At 39.5% G+C, this 16,207-nt stretch overlaps 1 protein-coding gene across 3 annotated transcripts; it reads left to right on the plus strand.

Moving 5' to 3' along the window:
- The first annotated feature begins 44 nt into the window (after window positions 1-44).
- ZNF189 (zinc finger protein 189) lies at window positions 45-11,525 on the plus strand. 3 transcript variants are annotated; one of them, XM_007197082.2, is made up of 3 exons: window positions 45-508; window positions 1,197-1,323; window positions 8,761-11,525. In XM_007197082.2, the coding sequence occupies exons 1-3, from the start codon at window positions 476-478 to the stop codon at window positions 10,479-10,481; spliced, it is 1,881 nt and encodes a 626-aa protein (XP_007197144.1). In that variant the 5' UTR covers window positions 45-475; the 3' UTR covers window positions 10,482-11,525. The 3 variants fall into 3 exon arrangements, with proteins under 3 accessions (XP_007197144.1, XP_007197145.1, XP_007197146.1); XM_007197083.2 differs by having other exon boundaries at window positions 1,239-1,323; XM_007197084.2 differs by having other exon boundaries at window positions 1,242-1,323.
- Window positions 11,526-16,207: the final 4,682 nt, after the last annotated feature.

The raw sequence follows: 16,207 nt of genomic DNA on the forward strand, positions 1-16,207 counted from the left end.
TTTTCCTCGGTTAAGACTCACCAGCGGCTCCCTCACCCTTTGTACTCCGGGAAGTGTAGTTCGGTAGCCATTGCCAGGGGAGGCTGGACACAGGAGCTCTCTCGTAGCATGACGGGAGTTGTAGTTGAGGGGCGTCCCGGGAAGGTTCCGGGTGACGCCTTCTGGTCCGGGGGCGGGCGAGCATAGCGCTCTTTGGCTGAAAGCAGCAGGAACGGGCAACCGGGAGGAGGCTCCAGCGAGGCCTGAAAGCAGCGCAGCCAGGCAGGGGAGGGGTTTCGGGGTGGGGGCGGCCAAGTAGCGCATCTGACATGCTGCTGGGGTCGTGACCGCTCGGGGACCGAGGCAGGACCTGGCCAGATCCAGCCTGGAGGCCTCGCCTTCTTCGGGCCTAATCTTCAGCGGCCGGGTAGGCCTTGCCAGAGGCTCCTTTTCGTGCGGCCACCCCGTATTCCTGCCCTGATTTTCTGTCCGAGAGATGGCCTCGCCTAGCCCCCCGCCAGAGCCAAAGGTAAGTCGCCCCTCAGGGTATCCCCGTTCTCTCGCCGTTCCATGCTAGGCCACGCCACCGCCCCCCCACCTCTCGGGTCGCGGTCTTGAGGGCCAGCGCGGTGCGGTGAAGTACCCCCTGGTACACTGGGGTGCCGTTCGCGATCAAACTGCCCACTGGCTCCGTTTTTCAAGAGCGACTTGATAAATCAGCTAAAGAAAATTGGTAATGCTCCAAACTAGCGTTTTCATTTACGAATGTTTCCAGGTGAGGTATCTTTTTTGATCCTCGCCTGTGTCTTCTACACCTGCCGAGATGCCTGGACCCAAAGTAGACGCTTAGAGAAATTTGAATTGAAACGGGTCTCAAGGCAGTGCTTGTAGAGAATCGAGCTGGGCAATGAGGTGCAGGAAACTTGGGAAGGCCTTGGGGCAGCTTACTAAGATTCAAATATTAGGGCATAATTAGTAAATCAGAAAGCCTTATCCTTAGGTTCCTCACTACAGAGGACAAAGGTCCAGCTCAGTTATCCTCTAATTTGAGGTGCCTGTCTGAATTCTGTCGGTTCCCAGAATTGGGCCCCATTTGGAACTCTTAGTATCATGTTCTTCCTAGCCTACCCGGCCCTGACAAGTGACTGTTTCTGCTACTTTCAGTGGTAGAATTGTCCTTGAGACAAGAACTGACTACAGAAATCATACTGTTTCAGGGGTTGCTGACATTTGAGGATGTGGCTGTGTTTTTTACCCAGGAGGAGTGGGATTATCTGGATCCAGCTCAGAGAAGCCTGTATAAAGATGTCATGATGGAGAATTATGGAAACCTGGTCTCACTGGGTAAGAATCTGCTGTTTCTCTGACTAAAATATCTAAGAAACTATAAGAAATCAGAACACTTGAACTAGCACCGTACCAAACTGCTTTGTTCCAAAGTTCTGATTCAAACCTTTCAGCCATGGATTGTTTCCATGACTCTCATCCCTACCGTTCTTGCAATGACCAAAATACAAGCTTTTCTGGCTTCCTGTCTTCGTAATCTCATTCCCATATTGCTCTGTACTTTCCCTCCTGGCTCATCCTCCCACTGCTTTCCTCCCACCCCTTTTCACTCTGCCTTCTGGAGCCCCTGTTCCTCTTCACATAATGTTCCCTACCCCTCCTGGCCTTAACTGAAACCTGGCACTTTCCCAAGGACACCACTTCTCTGGCAGGGGCTGCTTATTCTCCTACATCCTCTTCCTTCCTCTCATCCTTTGTCTCAAGGCTGAAAGGGAAAAATAATTGTTCTCCTAACTTTTCAGTGCTGTTCCCAAAGCATTCGTTTTCCACCTTCAAACACAGTTTCTCTCTTTTGAGGTCTCAGCTGTCTTGCCCTACCCTCTCAATTCCTTTTCACTATCATCTGTCAACTTTTTTGGTTCCTCACACATAGATTTGTTACATTTCAGAATCTTCTCTTTGCTAACCCATACCATCGATCATGCTGTCATTACTTCAGCCTCACTGTATCTTGACCATATTGTCTTCAGGGACCCTGCTTTCCATTTTTATTCAGCACCTCACATCAATGATCATACCCTCAATTTTGTCATTACAGGCAAATCTTAAACCCCAATATCTTATACTTTGACCAATATCTTATTTTTGTTCAGGCAGTAGATGTTTATCGACTATAACTAAACAGGGGTTACCAAAACAGACATGATCTCTGCCCACGTGGAGCTTACTGTAAATTCTTACCTGTCTACTTTTCCTACCAAACCTATTTATTCTTTTTTTTTAAAATAAATTTATTTATTTATTTTTGGCTGCGTTGGGTCTTCGTTGCTGTGGGTGGGCTTTCTCTAGTTGCGGCGAGCAGGGACTACTCTTTGTTGCGGTGCGCGGGCTTCTCATTGTGGTGACTTCTCTTGTTGCAGAGCACGGGCTCTAGGCACGTGGGCTTCAGTCGTTGTGGCACATGGGTTCAGTAGTTGTGGTGCACGGGCTTAGTTGCTCCGTGGCATGTGGGATCTTCCTGGATCAGGGATCGAACCCATGTCCCCTGCACTGGCAGGCAGAGTCTTAACCACTGCGCCACCAGGGAAGTCCAAACCTATTTATTCTTAATCTTTCCTGTTCCTTGACTTCGTTTTTCCCCCAGACTCTCAATCCCCTCCTGACTTCACCTCCTTATCTAATCCATGGACCTATATATAAAATGATCACCAGCATGCTCTCTTGCCACCTTGTCATTATGTTCTACCCATTCTGCAAACTTCAAATCCTGTACTGATTATAAAATCTGCCTTTACTTTTCTCCTACCTAAGTTGCTAAACACAGCTAGAGAAATTTTTTATCCGAACGGATTGGTGCCCTGTATATATACATGGCTTTTCTTTCTTCTAGTCTCCACTGGGTTTTTACATTTCAGCTAATTTTTTATCATTGATTTGCTCATGCCCCTGTTCCTTTTAGTGACTATTCCAAAAACTTAGAGAGTTTTCCTTGGGTCCATCACTCAGTGGTGGACCTCACCTTCTGTTTCACAGAGAAGATAGTGGCCACTACACATGAACTCTCAAGTTTTCTGCCCCTCATTGCACAGTTAAGGTTGCCTGTCTTCTCACATTCTCCAAGAATTTATCAGTCTTTTTTTTTTTTTCTTATAGTTTCAGTCTCTATTCTTTCTCCCCTGGTACCTTTATTCTGATGATAGATATGTCCGTGGCTCTAGAACTCCCCTTTGAGCCACAGTCTCTCTTGCTGCTCCCTGTAACCTACTACTTGTTTGCTTCACAGCCAGATTTTTGTAAGAGTAGTTAAGGTGTGTTCTCTACTTCTTTACCTCCCATTATCTCTAATCCCCTTTTTGTGCCTCTACCACTTGCGTTCAGTTGTTTAACATTGGTCTATAATAACCCAATTATCAAATGCAGTAGACTCTTTTTGGACTGTATTTAATTCTTCTCTATAGATATTTGCAACTTTTTATTGCTTCCTTCTATTGCCTTGCATTCTCAGACTTCCTCTCAGACTATATACCTTCTTTGGCAGACCTTATTTACACTCAGGTCATCAGCTACTGCTATGTGATGGTAAGTCCCAAATCTTAATCTCTACTTAAGAGAGGCAGTATGGAGCCTAACTGTCCAAGTAAAAATCCTGATTCCACCACTTACTAGCCTTGTGACTATGGGTGAATTACTTAACCTTTCTGTGCCTGTTTCTTTTTTTTTTTTTAATATAAAATGGAAATAATAATAGCACTTACCTCTTAGGATTATTGTGAGCATTAACTCAGTTAATATATGTAAAGCATTTAGGACACTGACCAGCATGTAGTAAGTACAATATAAACGTCAATTGTTATCTTCATCATCATTGTCATTATCTTCTCTGTTGATCCAACTTCTTAGTCATCTCCTTTTGAAGACCACATAAATAACGCAGATAATCCACTAAGATCTCAAGGGCCTCCTCTTCAGAATTAAGTACTCCTTTCTCTGTGCTATCTTGTATACGCTTCCATTGTTGAATTTATTACAGTGTACTATAATCATTATGTTATTTCTCTAAACAGACTGATCTTCAAGAGGACAGTAACTGTATTTTTTTTTCATTTGATTTCTCCAGCACTTAGCACAGAGCCAGGCATGTATTATATGCTTCTTAAATATTTGGGTGACTGAGTGAATATAATTAAGACTCATTATCTTTTGACAAAATTATTGCATTAGCCTGTAAACTAGCCCTGTGCTTCCAGTCTCCCTTTATTCTAATATGTTCTGTTTACTGCCACCAAAGTGATTTTGTGTTACTTAACTGCTTATAACTTTTGGTGATTTCTGACAGCTTAAAGGATAAAAATCTTAATTTTTTGTCCTACATACTAGCACCTCCTTATATAGCCCCTGCCTAGCTTTCTAACCTCATCTGTTATTTCCAGGATACCACTTCAGTCTCCAGCCATGTCAGGCTAGGTATTTTTTTCCATTTAGCTATGGTATCTCTGAGTCACTGACAGCTTTTTCCACCTATATGGTGTCCCGGTTGATAATACCAGGCAAATGCCCAGCCTTGCCTGTGCCTAGTACTGTAAAATGGCAGTGAGCCCATCTGTGATCTCCTACTTTTAGGCTCTCTTCTTTATTGTAGCTGAAATACAGCTTTTCATCAGTTATTATTTCTCCCCCCACAATCTTTTCGTCCTCCTCTGTAAACTCTATATCCATCCCCTTGATGAGTGCTCCCTTGATGAGAGATTACGATTACTAAACTATTCCACTATAGTGTTTTCCTCCACTTCATCCTGTTGCTCTACTTAACACAACTCATCTAGCTTTGTAATTTTGCCTCTTCAGTCATACCTATCCTTTCTATTTTTCTTTAAAAACTTTAAGAACTATATTGACGATACAGCTGACAGCTTGATCTCTTAGTTCTTGATCTTTCAGTTCTTTCAGCTAAAGTAGACTTCTTTGGTTTTAATGACTTATCGCCAGACAATTTGAGCCAGATTGGACCTTGACAGAATTGGGAATTGCTGTACCTATAAGACCTTAAATTCATCGTTTTCCTCCTTTAATTACAGTCTCTTTCCAATTATTTGTTCAACTACTCATTCATTCGATAAATAATTATAAAGCACTGTGCTAGGCCTAGGAATGCAAGTCCTTCCCCATTCTCTCATTCTTTTACCTAGAAAACTGAGAGGCAACTGTCTACTCTAGAAAAATTAGCTATGACCAGAGGATGGGAACATACAAGCACGGCAGATACCTCAGAAGGTGGTTATAGCTACCAAGCCCAGGTCTAATGGCTAGTCATTTCTAGGCTGCCATGTGTGGAAGCCTAGACTCACTTATTTTACCTGTCTTTCTGTTTGACCTATTTGTTTTCATGCCAGTGCCTCTCTGTTTTATTTACTTCAGCAATACATTATATTTCATGTCTGGTAAGATTAAGTCACTCATATTCTCTTTCAGGGTATACAGTTGACCTTTGAACAACACGGGTTTGAAATGCTTGAGTTCTCTTATACATTACTTTTTTTCACTAAATATGTAGTACAGTACTACACAGTCTGTGGTTGGTTGAATCTGCGGGTGCAGAACCATGGATATGGAGGGCCAACTGTAAAGTTATATGTGGATTTTCAACAGTGTGGAGGGTCAGTGCCCCTAACCCTCGTGTTGTTCAAGGGTCAACTGTACTTAACTAGTTTTCTGCATTCTTCTGGTTGAAATTTAGATTACTTGGAGTTTTTTAACTGGCTCGTGGGATTTTTGTTGGAATACAGTTAGGTTTGTTGGTTGGTTTGGGAAGAAATAAGATCCTTATAATGTTGAATCTCTTTGGCAATTTGGTTGACTCTATTTAATTGTCTATGTCCTTCAGAAAAATTGTATGGATTATTTTTATGAATCTTGCATTTCTTGTAGATACATTCCTAGGTTTTATGGTTTTTATTATCATGAAGAGCATATTTTATTTTTCTATAATATTTACTAACTGGTTATTCTTGGTAGTAAGAACCAGTATTTGTTTTATATGTTAGTCCTGTCATCACTATTATATTTCATTTAATTCTTTTAGGAATTTTGGGTAGGCATTCATATCATCTGCAAATAATGTAATGTTGTATTATTCCTTTGAGTAAAACCCTGGAACAATATCCACTGGGTAAACATTATGAAGAAACTTTACCTTCTCAAAAAGAACTTACAATCCAATGGAAAAGACAAACAGTTAAAAGTACAGTGTAATAATACTATAATGCAGTCATGGACAAGGGCTGGTGATCAAAAACAGAGCGCTTAAATCGTCTGTTGGACTAAGTGAAGGCTTTATAGAGGAACTGTTGCTTTGCACTGAATCTTAAAGAGAAACCAAGAGTTTCCCAAGTAAACAATGTTGGTGGACATTTCATAAATGAGATATGCAAAGAAATGGCATAAAAGACTAAAGCACAAGCAATTTGCCCACTTGAAGTGTGAGAGCATGGGTAGGAGGGTGAATTAAAGCTTAAGAGACCTCATGAAGTGCTGAGCATCATTGTGTAAAGAGATTTGATTTGATTTTAGAGATAATGGAGTGCTAGTGAATCTATAGGTGGTGACATGATTAGAATTCCATTTTATGAAAATCTCTCTGGATTCAGTGAAATAGATACAGCCTAAAGACAAGAGCCAAGGATTATTAGATGGCTTTTGCAATAATCCAAGGACATTTAAGTGGCAGTATTCAGAGGGTGTGTATATAGAGCAAGATAAGGATGTAAACATGGGTAACAATAACCTTAAACAGTTGACAAAGGAAGAGAAATACATGAGGGAAATGTATTAGAAAAGGGCAAAGAAAAGAAGTAGGGAGGGAACTAGAATATAATAGCATAGAAACCAAAAACAGTGTCAAGAAACAGGAACAGTCCACAGTATCAGATGCTGCTGAGTAAAATATGGACTAAAAATGTCCATTGTATTTGTTACTTGAGAGTCATTGGTGATTTAATGAGAAGTTTCTCTAGATTCTGGAAACAGAAACCAGATTTTAGAGTAGGTTGTAGAATAGATTGAATGGGAAGAGGCTGGTCATTGAAAACATAGGAAATGGAGAGGTACAGTGTTAAGATTTTTTTCAAAGCTTGGATTTCATCTAGAAAACGATTTCAGGTTCAGGATAAAGTTGGATATATTTGTATGTTGGTAGGAAGATGTCAATGGGGAATACAGATTGAAGAAAGAGGAAGAAATGGTAATAATTGAACGAGTGCCCAGAGGCAAGTGGGAACAAGAGAGAGTAGATGAATTAGCATTGGATAAGAATGGGATATATCTTCATGTACCACTGAAGGTCATTTTATAGGTAGGAGGTAGAATGGTGAGGGAGTTCTCTCATCCTTTTTCATTGAGTGAAAGAAAACACAGTGTACTGAAAGTGAATTTGAGAGAGAGCACTGTAAGTAGACTTAAGCAGAAATAAAGTTTCTTAGGGGAATAAGAAGAAGTTTTTTTGGAATAAAATGACTGGTTTGAAGTAAGTGAAAAGAAAATTCAAAGATGACTCCACAGTTAGAAGACTAGAAAATTGAAAGAAAAGAGGAAGTCTAAAAAGGGAAATTGTTTAGGCCAAATATAAATTTGGTGGTGATGCAATCTTCTCATGGAGTTATCCAACAGGCAGCAAGAGACAGAAAATCAGGGAAGAAGTCAGAGGCAGACTTAAGTGTCCTCTATGCCGCTCTGTTATATCATAGACCATTATGTTATCTTTCTTTCAATGCATGCAAGATTATCATTTCTCAGATGTCATGCAGACTCTCAGTTGGAAACAGATGGTTCCAACTTGTGTCTTATATCTTTAAAGGCATGAGAATTATGTATACTTGAAGAATGTAGTATTTGTGGTAGGTGAAGTCATAAGCTACCACAGACTGTTCTTTTTCTTAATTTCTTCCATTAGCTCTAACCATGTTCCTTTTGGGTTTTTTTTCTGTTTTTCTATATCAGAGTCCATGTCACTTCAACCCAGTTTTTTAAAAGCCATTTGTCTCTTGATGTAGGAGCTATTTTACTTAATATTTTCTTTACCATATATTATATTCTTTCCCCATTTGTACTTGTCACCCATTCCATTTGGTAGGGGGCTTCTTGCCTTATCTCTAAATCCTAACTCATTATACAATGCCTGCAATGCTTTTGATCACAATAAATAAATTCTTATTAATGAATGAATTGTTGTTTCCCCTGGTTTTTGTCTTTTATCCTTCTCAGCATCATTTTATATGTTCTTTTATGTCAGTTATTTGGTTTATTCACATTCCCATAATGCTACCTCATCCTAAATTTTCCTGAACCTACTGTTTTCTTCCCATGTTATCCTTTCTTCCTTGATAGGCTAGTTTATCCTGCCACTACTTGTTTTACTTCTTTGTTTGCCCATCTTACCTTGAATAATTTGTTGTTGATTTATCAGCCCTTCCTCCTTTCTCCTACTGATGCATTTTGTGCCTCGTAAACACTCTTTTCATACCCTTTCTCCAAGAAAAACATTTCATTTTATCAGATAACTAATACTAAATAAATATTTATATAGTTTGTACTGTTTGCCAGGTAGTTCTAAATGCTTTATGTATATGAACTAATGTAATCATCACAAGGATGCTGTGATGTAGTAAACTACATTTTATGCATATAGTAGATCATTTATCTTAATTATCTTATTTTTCTGACAGTTTCTCCTTGCTGGCAAAGAGCTAGGCTGATGTGTCTATTTTCCATTTATTATTCCAGATGTTTTGAACAGAGATAAAGATGAGGAGCCAACTGTGAAACAAGAAATTGAGGAAATTGAGGAAGAAGTGGAACCACAGGGTGTAATAGTTACAAGAATCAAAAGTGAAATTGACCAGGATCCTATGGGTAGAGAAACCTTTGAACTTGTTGGTAGGTTAGATAAACAGAGAGGAATCTTCTTATGGGAAATACCAAGGGAATCTTTGACCCAGGAGCAAAGAATGTTCAGAGGAAACACTAGCATTATCCGTAAGAGACCAAATTCAGAAGAGAAATGTCATAAATGTGAAGAATGTGGAAAGGGTTTTGTCCGCAAGGCTCATTTCATTCAACATCAAAGGGTCCATACGGGAGAAAAACCTTTTCAATGTAATGAATGTGGGAAAAGTTTCAGTCGCAGTTCATTTGTTATTGAACATCAGAGAATTCACACTGGGGAAAGGCCCTATGAGTGTAATTACTGTGGAAAAACCTTTAGTGTGAGCTCAACCCTTATTAGACATCAGAGAATCCACACTGGAGAGAGACCCTATCAGTGTAACCAATGTAAACAGAGCTTCAGCCAGAGAAGAAGCCTTGTTAAACATCAAAGGATTCACACAGGTGAGAAACCCCATAAATGTAGTGACTGTGGGAAAGCCTTCAGTTGGAAGTCACACCTGATTGAACATCAGAGAACTCATACTGGTGAGAAACCCTATCACTGTACCAAATGTAAGAAAAGCTTTAGTCGAAATTCATTACTTGTTGAACATCAGAGAATTCACACTGGGGAAAGACCCCATAAATGTGGTGAATGTGGGAAAGCCTTTAGATTAAGTACATACCTTATACAACACCAAAAAATCCACACTGGTGAGAAGCCTTTTCTTTGTATTGAATGTGGAAAAAGCTTCAGTCGGAGCTCATTCCTTATTGAACATCAGAGGATCCATACAGGTGAAAGACCTTATCAGTGCAAAGAGTGTGGGAAAAGCTTCAGTCAACTTTGCAACCTTACTCGTCATCAGAGAATTCATACAGGGGACAAACCCCATAAATGTGAGGAATGTGGAAAAGCCTTTAGTAGAAGCTCAGGTCTTATTCAGCATCAGAGAATCCACACCAGAGAGAAGACTTATTCATACAATGAAACTAAGGAAAGTTTTGATCCAAATTGCAGTCTTATTATACAGCAGGAAGTCTACCCTAAGGAAAAATCTTATAAATGTGATGATTGTGGGAAAACTTTTAGTGTCAGTGCTCATCTTGTACAACATCAAAGAATCCACACTGGTGAAAAGCCCTACCTATGTACTGTATGTGGGAAAAGCTTCAGTCGGAGCTCATTTCTTATTGAACACCAGAGAATCCACACTGGTGAGAGACCCTATCTGTGCAGACAGTGTGGCAAAAGTTTTAGTCAACTCTGTAATCTTATTCGACATCAGGGTGTGCACACAGGTAATAAACCCCATAAATGTGATGAATGTGGGAAGGCCTTTAGCCGGAACTCAGGCCTTATTCAGCATCAGAGAATACACACAGGAGAAAAACCTTATAAGTGTGAGAAGTGTGACAAAAGTTTCAGTCAACAGCGCAGCCTTGTCAACCATCAGAAGATCCATGCAGAGGTGAAAATTCAAGAAACCCACGAATGTGATGCTTGTGGGGAAGCCTTCAATTGCCATATATCTCTTATTCAGCATCAAAAATTGCACACTACATGGATGCAGTAAACGTAGAGAAATACTTAAGCTTGGTTTGACTTGAGACCAGCTACCCAAGTGCAGTTTCAGTATGGCTCAACGTGAGTCAAGAGTTAGTGATGAAGCAGGTTCTCTTTGGCCTCAGGCAAATGGTTTCTAAAGATTCTGTGAATAATAGACAGCTGCCCACAGGCAGTTGAAGACTTCCATTACTCTTTGTTTTGATGATCATAGAGAAAGACTCAGTAATTTAAGCATCTTTCTTTTACAAATCTTTCAGCAGAGAGGTTAAACCCAGGTTCAGAGCACTTAGTTATAATTAATAAAGGGAGAAGAACAAAGTTACATTGGCGTAAGGGAGTGGGAAGCAGCTGATGTTAGAAAACTAGCATAATTTCTCAGAGTCCTCTGGCACCATAATATATGGTGGTTCTTTCAGTTCCATGGTATGTTTGGCTATGCACGCCAAAGTCCAATACTTAAGCATATGCTTAAGTTTTCAAGGAAACAAAACCCCCATTTTTTAAAAAACTGGCATCCAAAGCTTTTGTCATTGTCTAATCCAGTTGTTTGGCATGTGGGTTAAAGGCAGTTCCAATGCCATGTGGTTCCCAGATCTGTGAAATGAGTGGACCATTAATTTTACATATAAAGTATATGTACAGATTATGTGAGTAATTAACAAACCTAGCAAAGGTGTTACCAAGGAGCCTTTGGGAGTGCCTTTTCTTTTTTCCCAAGATGGGCCCAAAAATGTGGAGGAAGACACTGTTCTTTTTGTGCCCTCCAATCTGTGAAAGATACTTGTAGTCCTAGACAAATTAAATCTTATTCCTCCATTACCAGTAGCATGTGAAAGTGTAAATATTTTGATTACCAAGAGTTGGAAATAAAAAGACCTGGAGTCTATGCTAGAAGCTGAGATATTTTGGTATTGCTTTGATTTTTATGGTAACTAGACTTTGCATGCAATTTTAAAATCCTTATTTCTGGTTCTAGGGCTTCCCTTAGTTAATGGTTATTATAAACCTATTAATTCATCTCTTCTAATCATTAAACCTGTTTTGTTTTTTGCTTTGCGTAAGAGTTATTTGTTACTCTAGTGTAAAATCTATCCTGTCAAATATATTACAGCATTTAAAAATTAGAATCAAGGATTTAAAGGAAGTTGCTCTCACTTGTTCTACCTCTGACTCGTTACCTTTTCTGGGATAGTTCAATTAAGGTTAAATCCAGGTTCTTTAGTTCCTGAGTATATAATTCCAAATCACCAGCAGTCGGTAATTCTAATTTCCTAACAGTTTAAGCAAAAGACCTCACTTTCTCCTATAACCTAGACATTCTAAACATCACCTCCAAACTTTCATCTTCCCATCTCTGAATACGTGCGTATGTGTGTGTGCATGCACACGTAAATGTGGATGTTATGGTATGTGTAGAAATACGCCTCTTTGTACACTTCCTTATTCAAATTAAGTACTCATAGTTACCATCTAGTTAACTTTTCAAAACAGAGTTTGTAACTCAGTGAAAAGTACAAAAGGTAGCTGATAATGCACTTAATTTTTCAATAAAATTATCCTCCTGCCCTAAATCTCCCTGTTTTACTTGTTCTGCACCAGTGGTTCCCCAGCCCAGAGTCACAACTAAGAATGAGGTTCTTAGAAATCCAGAGATGGAATCCTGTGTTTTGAAAAACCTAACACAAAGTGTATGTTTTCACTGCATGCACACAAAAACATTTCTCTGCTTTTTGCTGAAATTGCATTGTATCATGTATGATTGTCTTGCTGAGCAGAAGTTCTGGCTGTTGGCCTCACTGTAATTTGGGGCCATGGTCATTTGAGATATTCCTAAAAGTACATAATTTTTAACATCCTTGAATGTGAATCTGGAGTGACAGCTCCAAACGCCAGTAACAGCGAAACAGTTCTTGCTTATGTATACAATTCATTGGCTGTAAAAAGCATAGCCAAAAAAGGTGATTTTTTTTTTTAAAGCAAGTCCACTGCAGTATACACTATTTTACAAGAAAAAGATAGAAATGTGTGGAGGACTTTAGAGAGGGATATGAAGTGCCTAGAGGATGAGGGAAGGAGAAAGTTAAACCTTTCAAGAGGAAATAATGCCTAAGATGAGACTAAAAGACAAGTACCAGGAAAGATGAATACTGTCTGAAGACGAAGTTGTGAGAGGATCTGGTAGCTACAGAGTGAACTGATTGCTTGGTGATGGGAATGTGGCAGGAGGTAAGGTGCCCATAAACAAGAGTTGTAGTGCTAAAGAGATAGGACTTGATTTCTCCTGAAATCCTGTGGTAATGTTTTCCTTGTAGGTAAGTATGGTGTGTGTAAGAAAAGGACGCATTTTAATAATATAGCTCAGTGAATTTTCACAACTAAACCTCCATATAACTGGTACCCAGCTTAAATATTACTGGTACCCCAGATTCTTCCCTTGTGTACCTTTCCAAATACTACGCACACAACACACATCTTGTGGTGCCTCCATTTTAACTCAAGAGACAATGTGGAAGTGAATAGGAGGGAAAAAATTGGCTCTTGACCTTTTTAAGATCTGGGGATCTTATCCTCAGGCAGTTGCACAAAATAAGCATTCAAGGGCCTTGTGGTTTCCGTGTTAACTTCAAGAGTCTCTTAGAGTAGTACTATTGAGAGATTGTGGTGTCTTTAAGGCAGTGGGAATGAAAGAAGGAGATGAACTTGAGAAATACAGAGTAAGACTTGATTGCTAATTGGATGAAGAAGTTGAAGAAGAGTAAAGATTCAAGGTGGGTTTGGGTGGTTGGTATTCTTACTAAAAGGGTGGGGGAGGACAAAGTGCACCTGGTATGGAGTAAGGAATTAATTACTAAAGTTTTTGAACATGTAATATTTGGCTTCTCTGTGAGATAGACATGTCTGAAGATAATTGGAGATGGGGACATGGTGCACAGGGAAGATCTAGGTTAGAAATTGATTTAGGACTTCACCAGTGTTTAGACACAGAAATGAATTAAGTAAGATTTAAGGAAAGAATAAAGCAAGAAAAAAAATCCAGAGATGGAATCCTGAGGCCCACTCTTGTTTAGTGGATGGGCAAGATTCAAAGGAGACAGAGAGGAACAGCCAGAAGTATCAAAAACCCAGTACATAGTGATAACTACTATAGGAAAGTGACCTAGAAGAGTGCTGCAGAGACATCAAAGAAGGGTTGAAGAGTGTCCTTTAGATTGGATAATTAGAAAGTCATTAATGAGTACTATAAGAACAGCTTCTGAAATTGGGAACGGCCAGTTTTAAGGGCTTAAATAGTGTCTGAAGAGTGTAGATCATCAATTCGCAAATACTATCAATTCATGGTGAAAAGTTTACTATTCTACATTCAAATGGTAAAAACAAGGACAATAGAGTAGCCTTGTAAAAAAGCTAAATTGATTCAAGAACTTAATCTTTTTCTGAAATAATGCCCCCCTTTTAAAATAAAGAAGTCCTTTCATGGAATAATAGTAATTTTGGCCTGTTGAATGTATGTCTTTAGTTTTAAAAAAATGGCAATCCTTTTTTGATTATTCGTCTTAATTTTACTGGTCTGTAAAAGGGAATAAAAAGTAGATTGTGAATATGAGGAGGGATATAGATCAAGATTAAAGAGAAAAAGTACTTTTCCATTCTGAATAGATAGCCAGTTGAGGGAGAAGTTGAAGATAAAGGAGGGCAGATGGAAATTGAGTTATTAGATAAGCAAAAATGAATTTTAGCACTAATGGAAGGATTTACTATGGAGGCTTTCTTCCTCCCATTTGGGAGAAAAGGAAAGAGGACAGATTTAGTGTCTGGGGGAAGGGGAAGAAATAGAATACACTTGAGATGACCCATTTTCAAAAAATAGTCAAATTCATGTTTTGAGAGTCAGGGAAGGAGAGGGATGGCCACCATGAGGGGTAGAGTTGGGAGCCTTGTCAATAGTAAAAGTCTGGAGTAGCAATTAGGGACAATGGAAGAGAGAACCAAACAAAAACTTGGAGAGGGCTTGTGGGGTTTTGTTTAGGGCCCCACTAAAGTAAAAGACTGAACTTTTAATGGCATTACTCAAATTCCTTATGGGAATTAACACATGGAACAATTTTGAAAGAAAATTAGGGTTAAAGTAGATGAAGCAAAATATTATGTTTTGGGGTTCTCCAGAGAAACAGAACCAATAAACCAATAGGATGGATGGATGGATAGATAGATAATAAGAATTGGCTCGTGTGATTATGGAGTACAAGAAGTCCCATGGTATGCTGTTCATAAGCTGGAAAACTGAAAGCCAATGATGTAATTCAATCTGAGTCCAAAGGAGCTTAAGAACCAGGAGCGCTGATGTCCAAGGACAGAAGATGGATGCCCCACTTGGGCAGAGAACAAATTTGACCTCATTCATTTTAGTTTGATGCAGGCCCTCAACAAATTGGATAATGCACATCAGCATGGTTGAGGGCAATCTTCTTTACTCAGTCTAAGGACTTAAATACAAATCTCTTTCAGAAAATCTCTTTCAGAAACACCCTCAACAGACACACCCAGAAACAATGTTTCACCGACATCCCTTAGTCTAGCGGAGTTGAAACATAAAATTAGCCATCACAGTAGGTAACAGTTTAAAATGAGCAGGTGGAGAGGGTGTGGAGAAAAGGGAACCCTCTTGCACTGCTGGTGGGAATGTAAATTGAAACAGCCACTATGGAGAACAGTATGGAGGTTCCTTAAAAAACTAAAACTAGAACTACCGTATGACCCAGCAATCCCACTACTGGGCATATACCCTGAGAAAACCATAATTCAAAAGGACACATGTACCCCAATGTTCATTGCAGCACTATTTATAATAGCCAGGTCATGGAAACAACCTAAATGTCCAACAACAGATGAATGGCTAAAGAAGATGTACATACATACAATGTAATATTAGCCAAAAAAGGAATGAAACTGGGTCATTTGTAGAGATATGGATGGGCCTAGAGTCTGTCATACAGAGTGAAGTAAGCCAGAAAGAGAAAAACAAACATCATATATTAACACATTTATGTGGAATCTAGAAAAATTGTACAGATGAACCTATTTGCAGGGCAGGAATAGAGATGTAGACGTAGAGAACGGACATGTGGACACGGGGAAAGGGAGGGTGGGATGAAATGGGAGATTAGGACTGACCTATCTACACTACCATGCCTAAAATAAATAGCTAGTGGGAACACACTATAAAGCACAGGAAGCTCAGCTTGGTGCTCTGTGACGACCTAGATGGGTGGGATGTGGAGTGGGGGGTTGGAGGGAGGTCTAAGAGGGAGGGGATATAGATATACATATAGCTGATTCACTTCATTGTACGGCAGAAACTAACACAACATTGTAAAGCAATTATACTCCAATAAAAGAAAAATAAAATAAAATAAATAAATAAAATGGGCAGGTGAGGGAATTCCCTGGTGGTCCAGTGGTTAGGACTCGGTGCTTTTACTGCTGTAGGACTGGGTTCAATCCCTGGTTGGGGAACTAAGATCCTGCAAGCCACGCAGCACGGCCAAAGTAAATAAATAAATAAAATGAACAAGTGAAAGGAGTCTTTGGTGGCAAAAAAAAAAAAAAAAAAAAAGAATTTACTGTAATACTCCATTTCTCTGTAATTTTGATGAGTGAGGCCTTTCACTTTTATCTGTCTTCCTAAAGGAGGATGTCATCAGCAAATCTAGGGGCATACACAGCATACCCAGT

Source organism: Balaenoptera acutorostrata, chromosome 6 (assembly GCF_949987535.1).
Source record: "Balaenoptera acutorostrata chromosome 6, mBalAcu1.1, whole genome shotgun sequence".
Classification (NCBI taxonomy): domain Eukaryota; kingdom Metazoa; phylum Chordata; class Mammalia; order Artiodactyla; family Balaenopteridae; genus Balaenoptera; species Balaenoptera acutorostrata.

Coding starts and splice junctions, on each gene's coding strand:
- ZNF189 (XM_007197082.2), top strand. CDS start 476: ATGGCCTCGCCTAGCCCCCCGCCAGAGCCAAAG. Junction 509..1,196: donor GCCCCCCGCCAGAGCCAAAG/GTAAGTCGCCCC, acceptor ATACTGTTTCAG/GGGTTGCTGACATTTGAGGA. Junction 1,324..8,760: donor TGGAAACCTGGTCTCACTGG/GTAAGAATCTGC, acceptor TTATTATTCCAG/ATGTTTTGAACAGAGATAAA.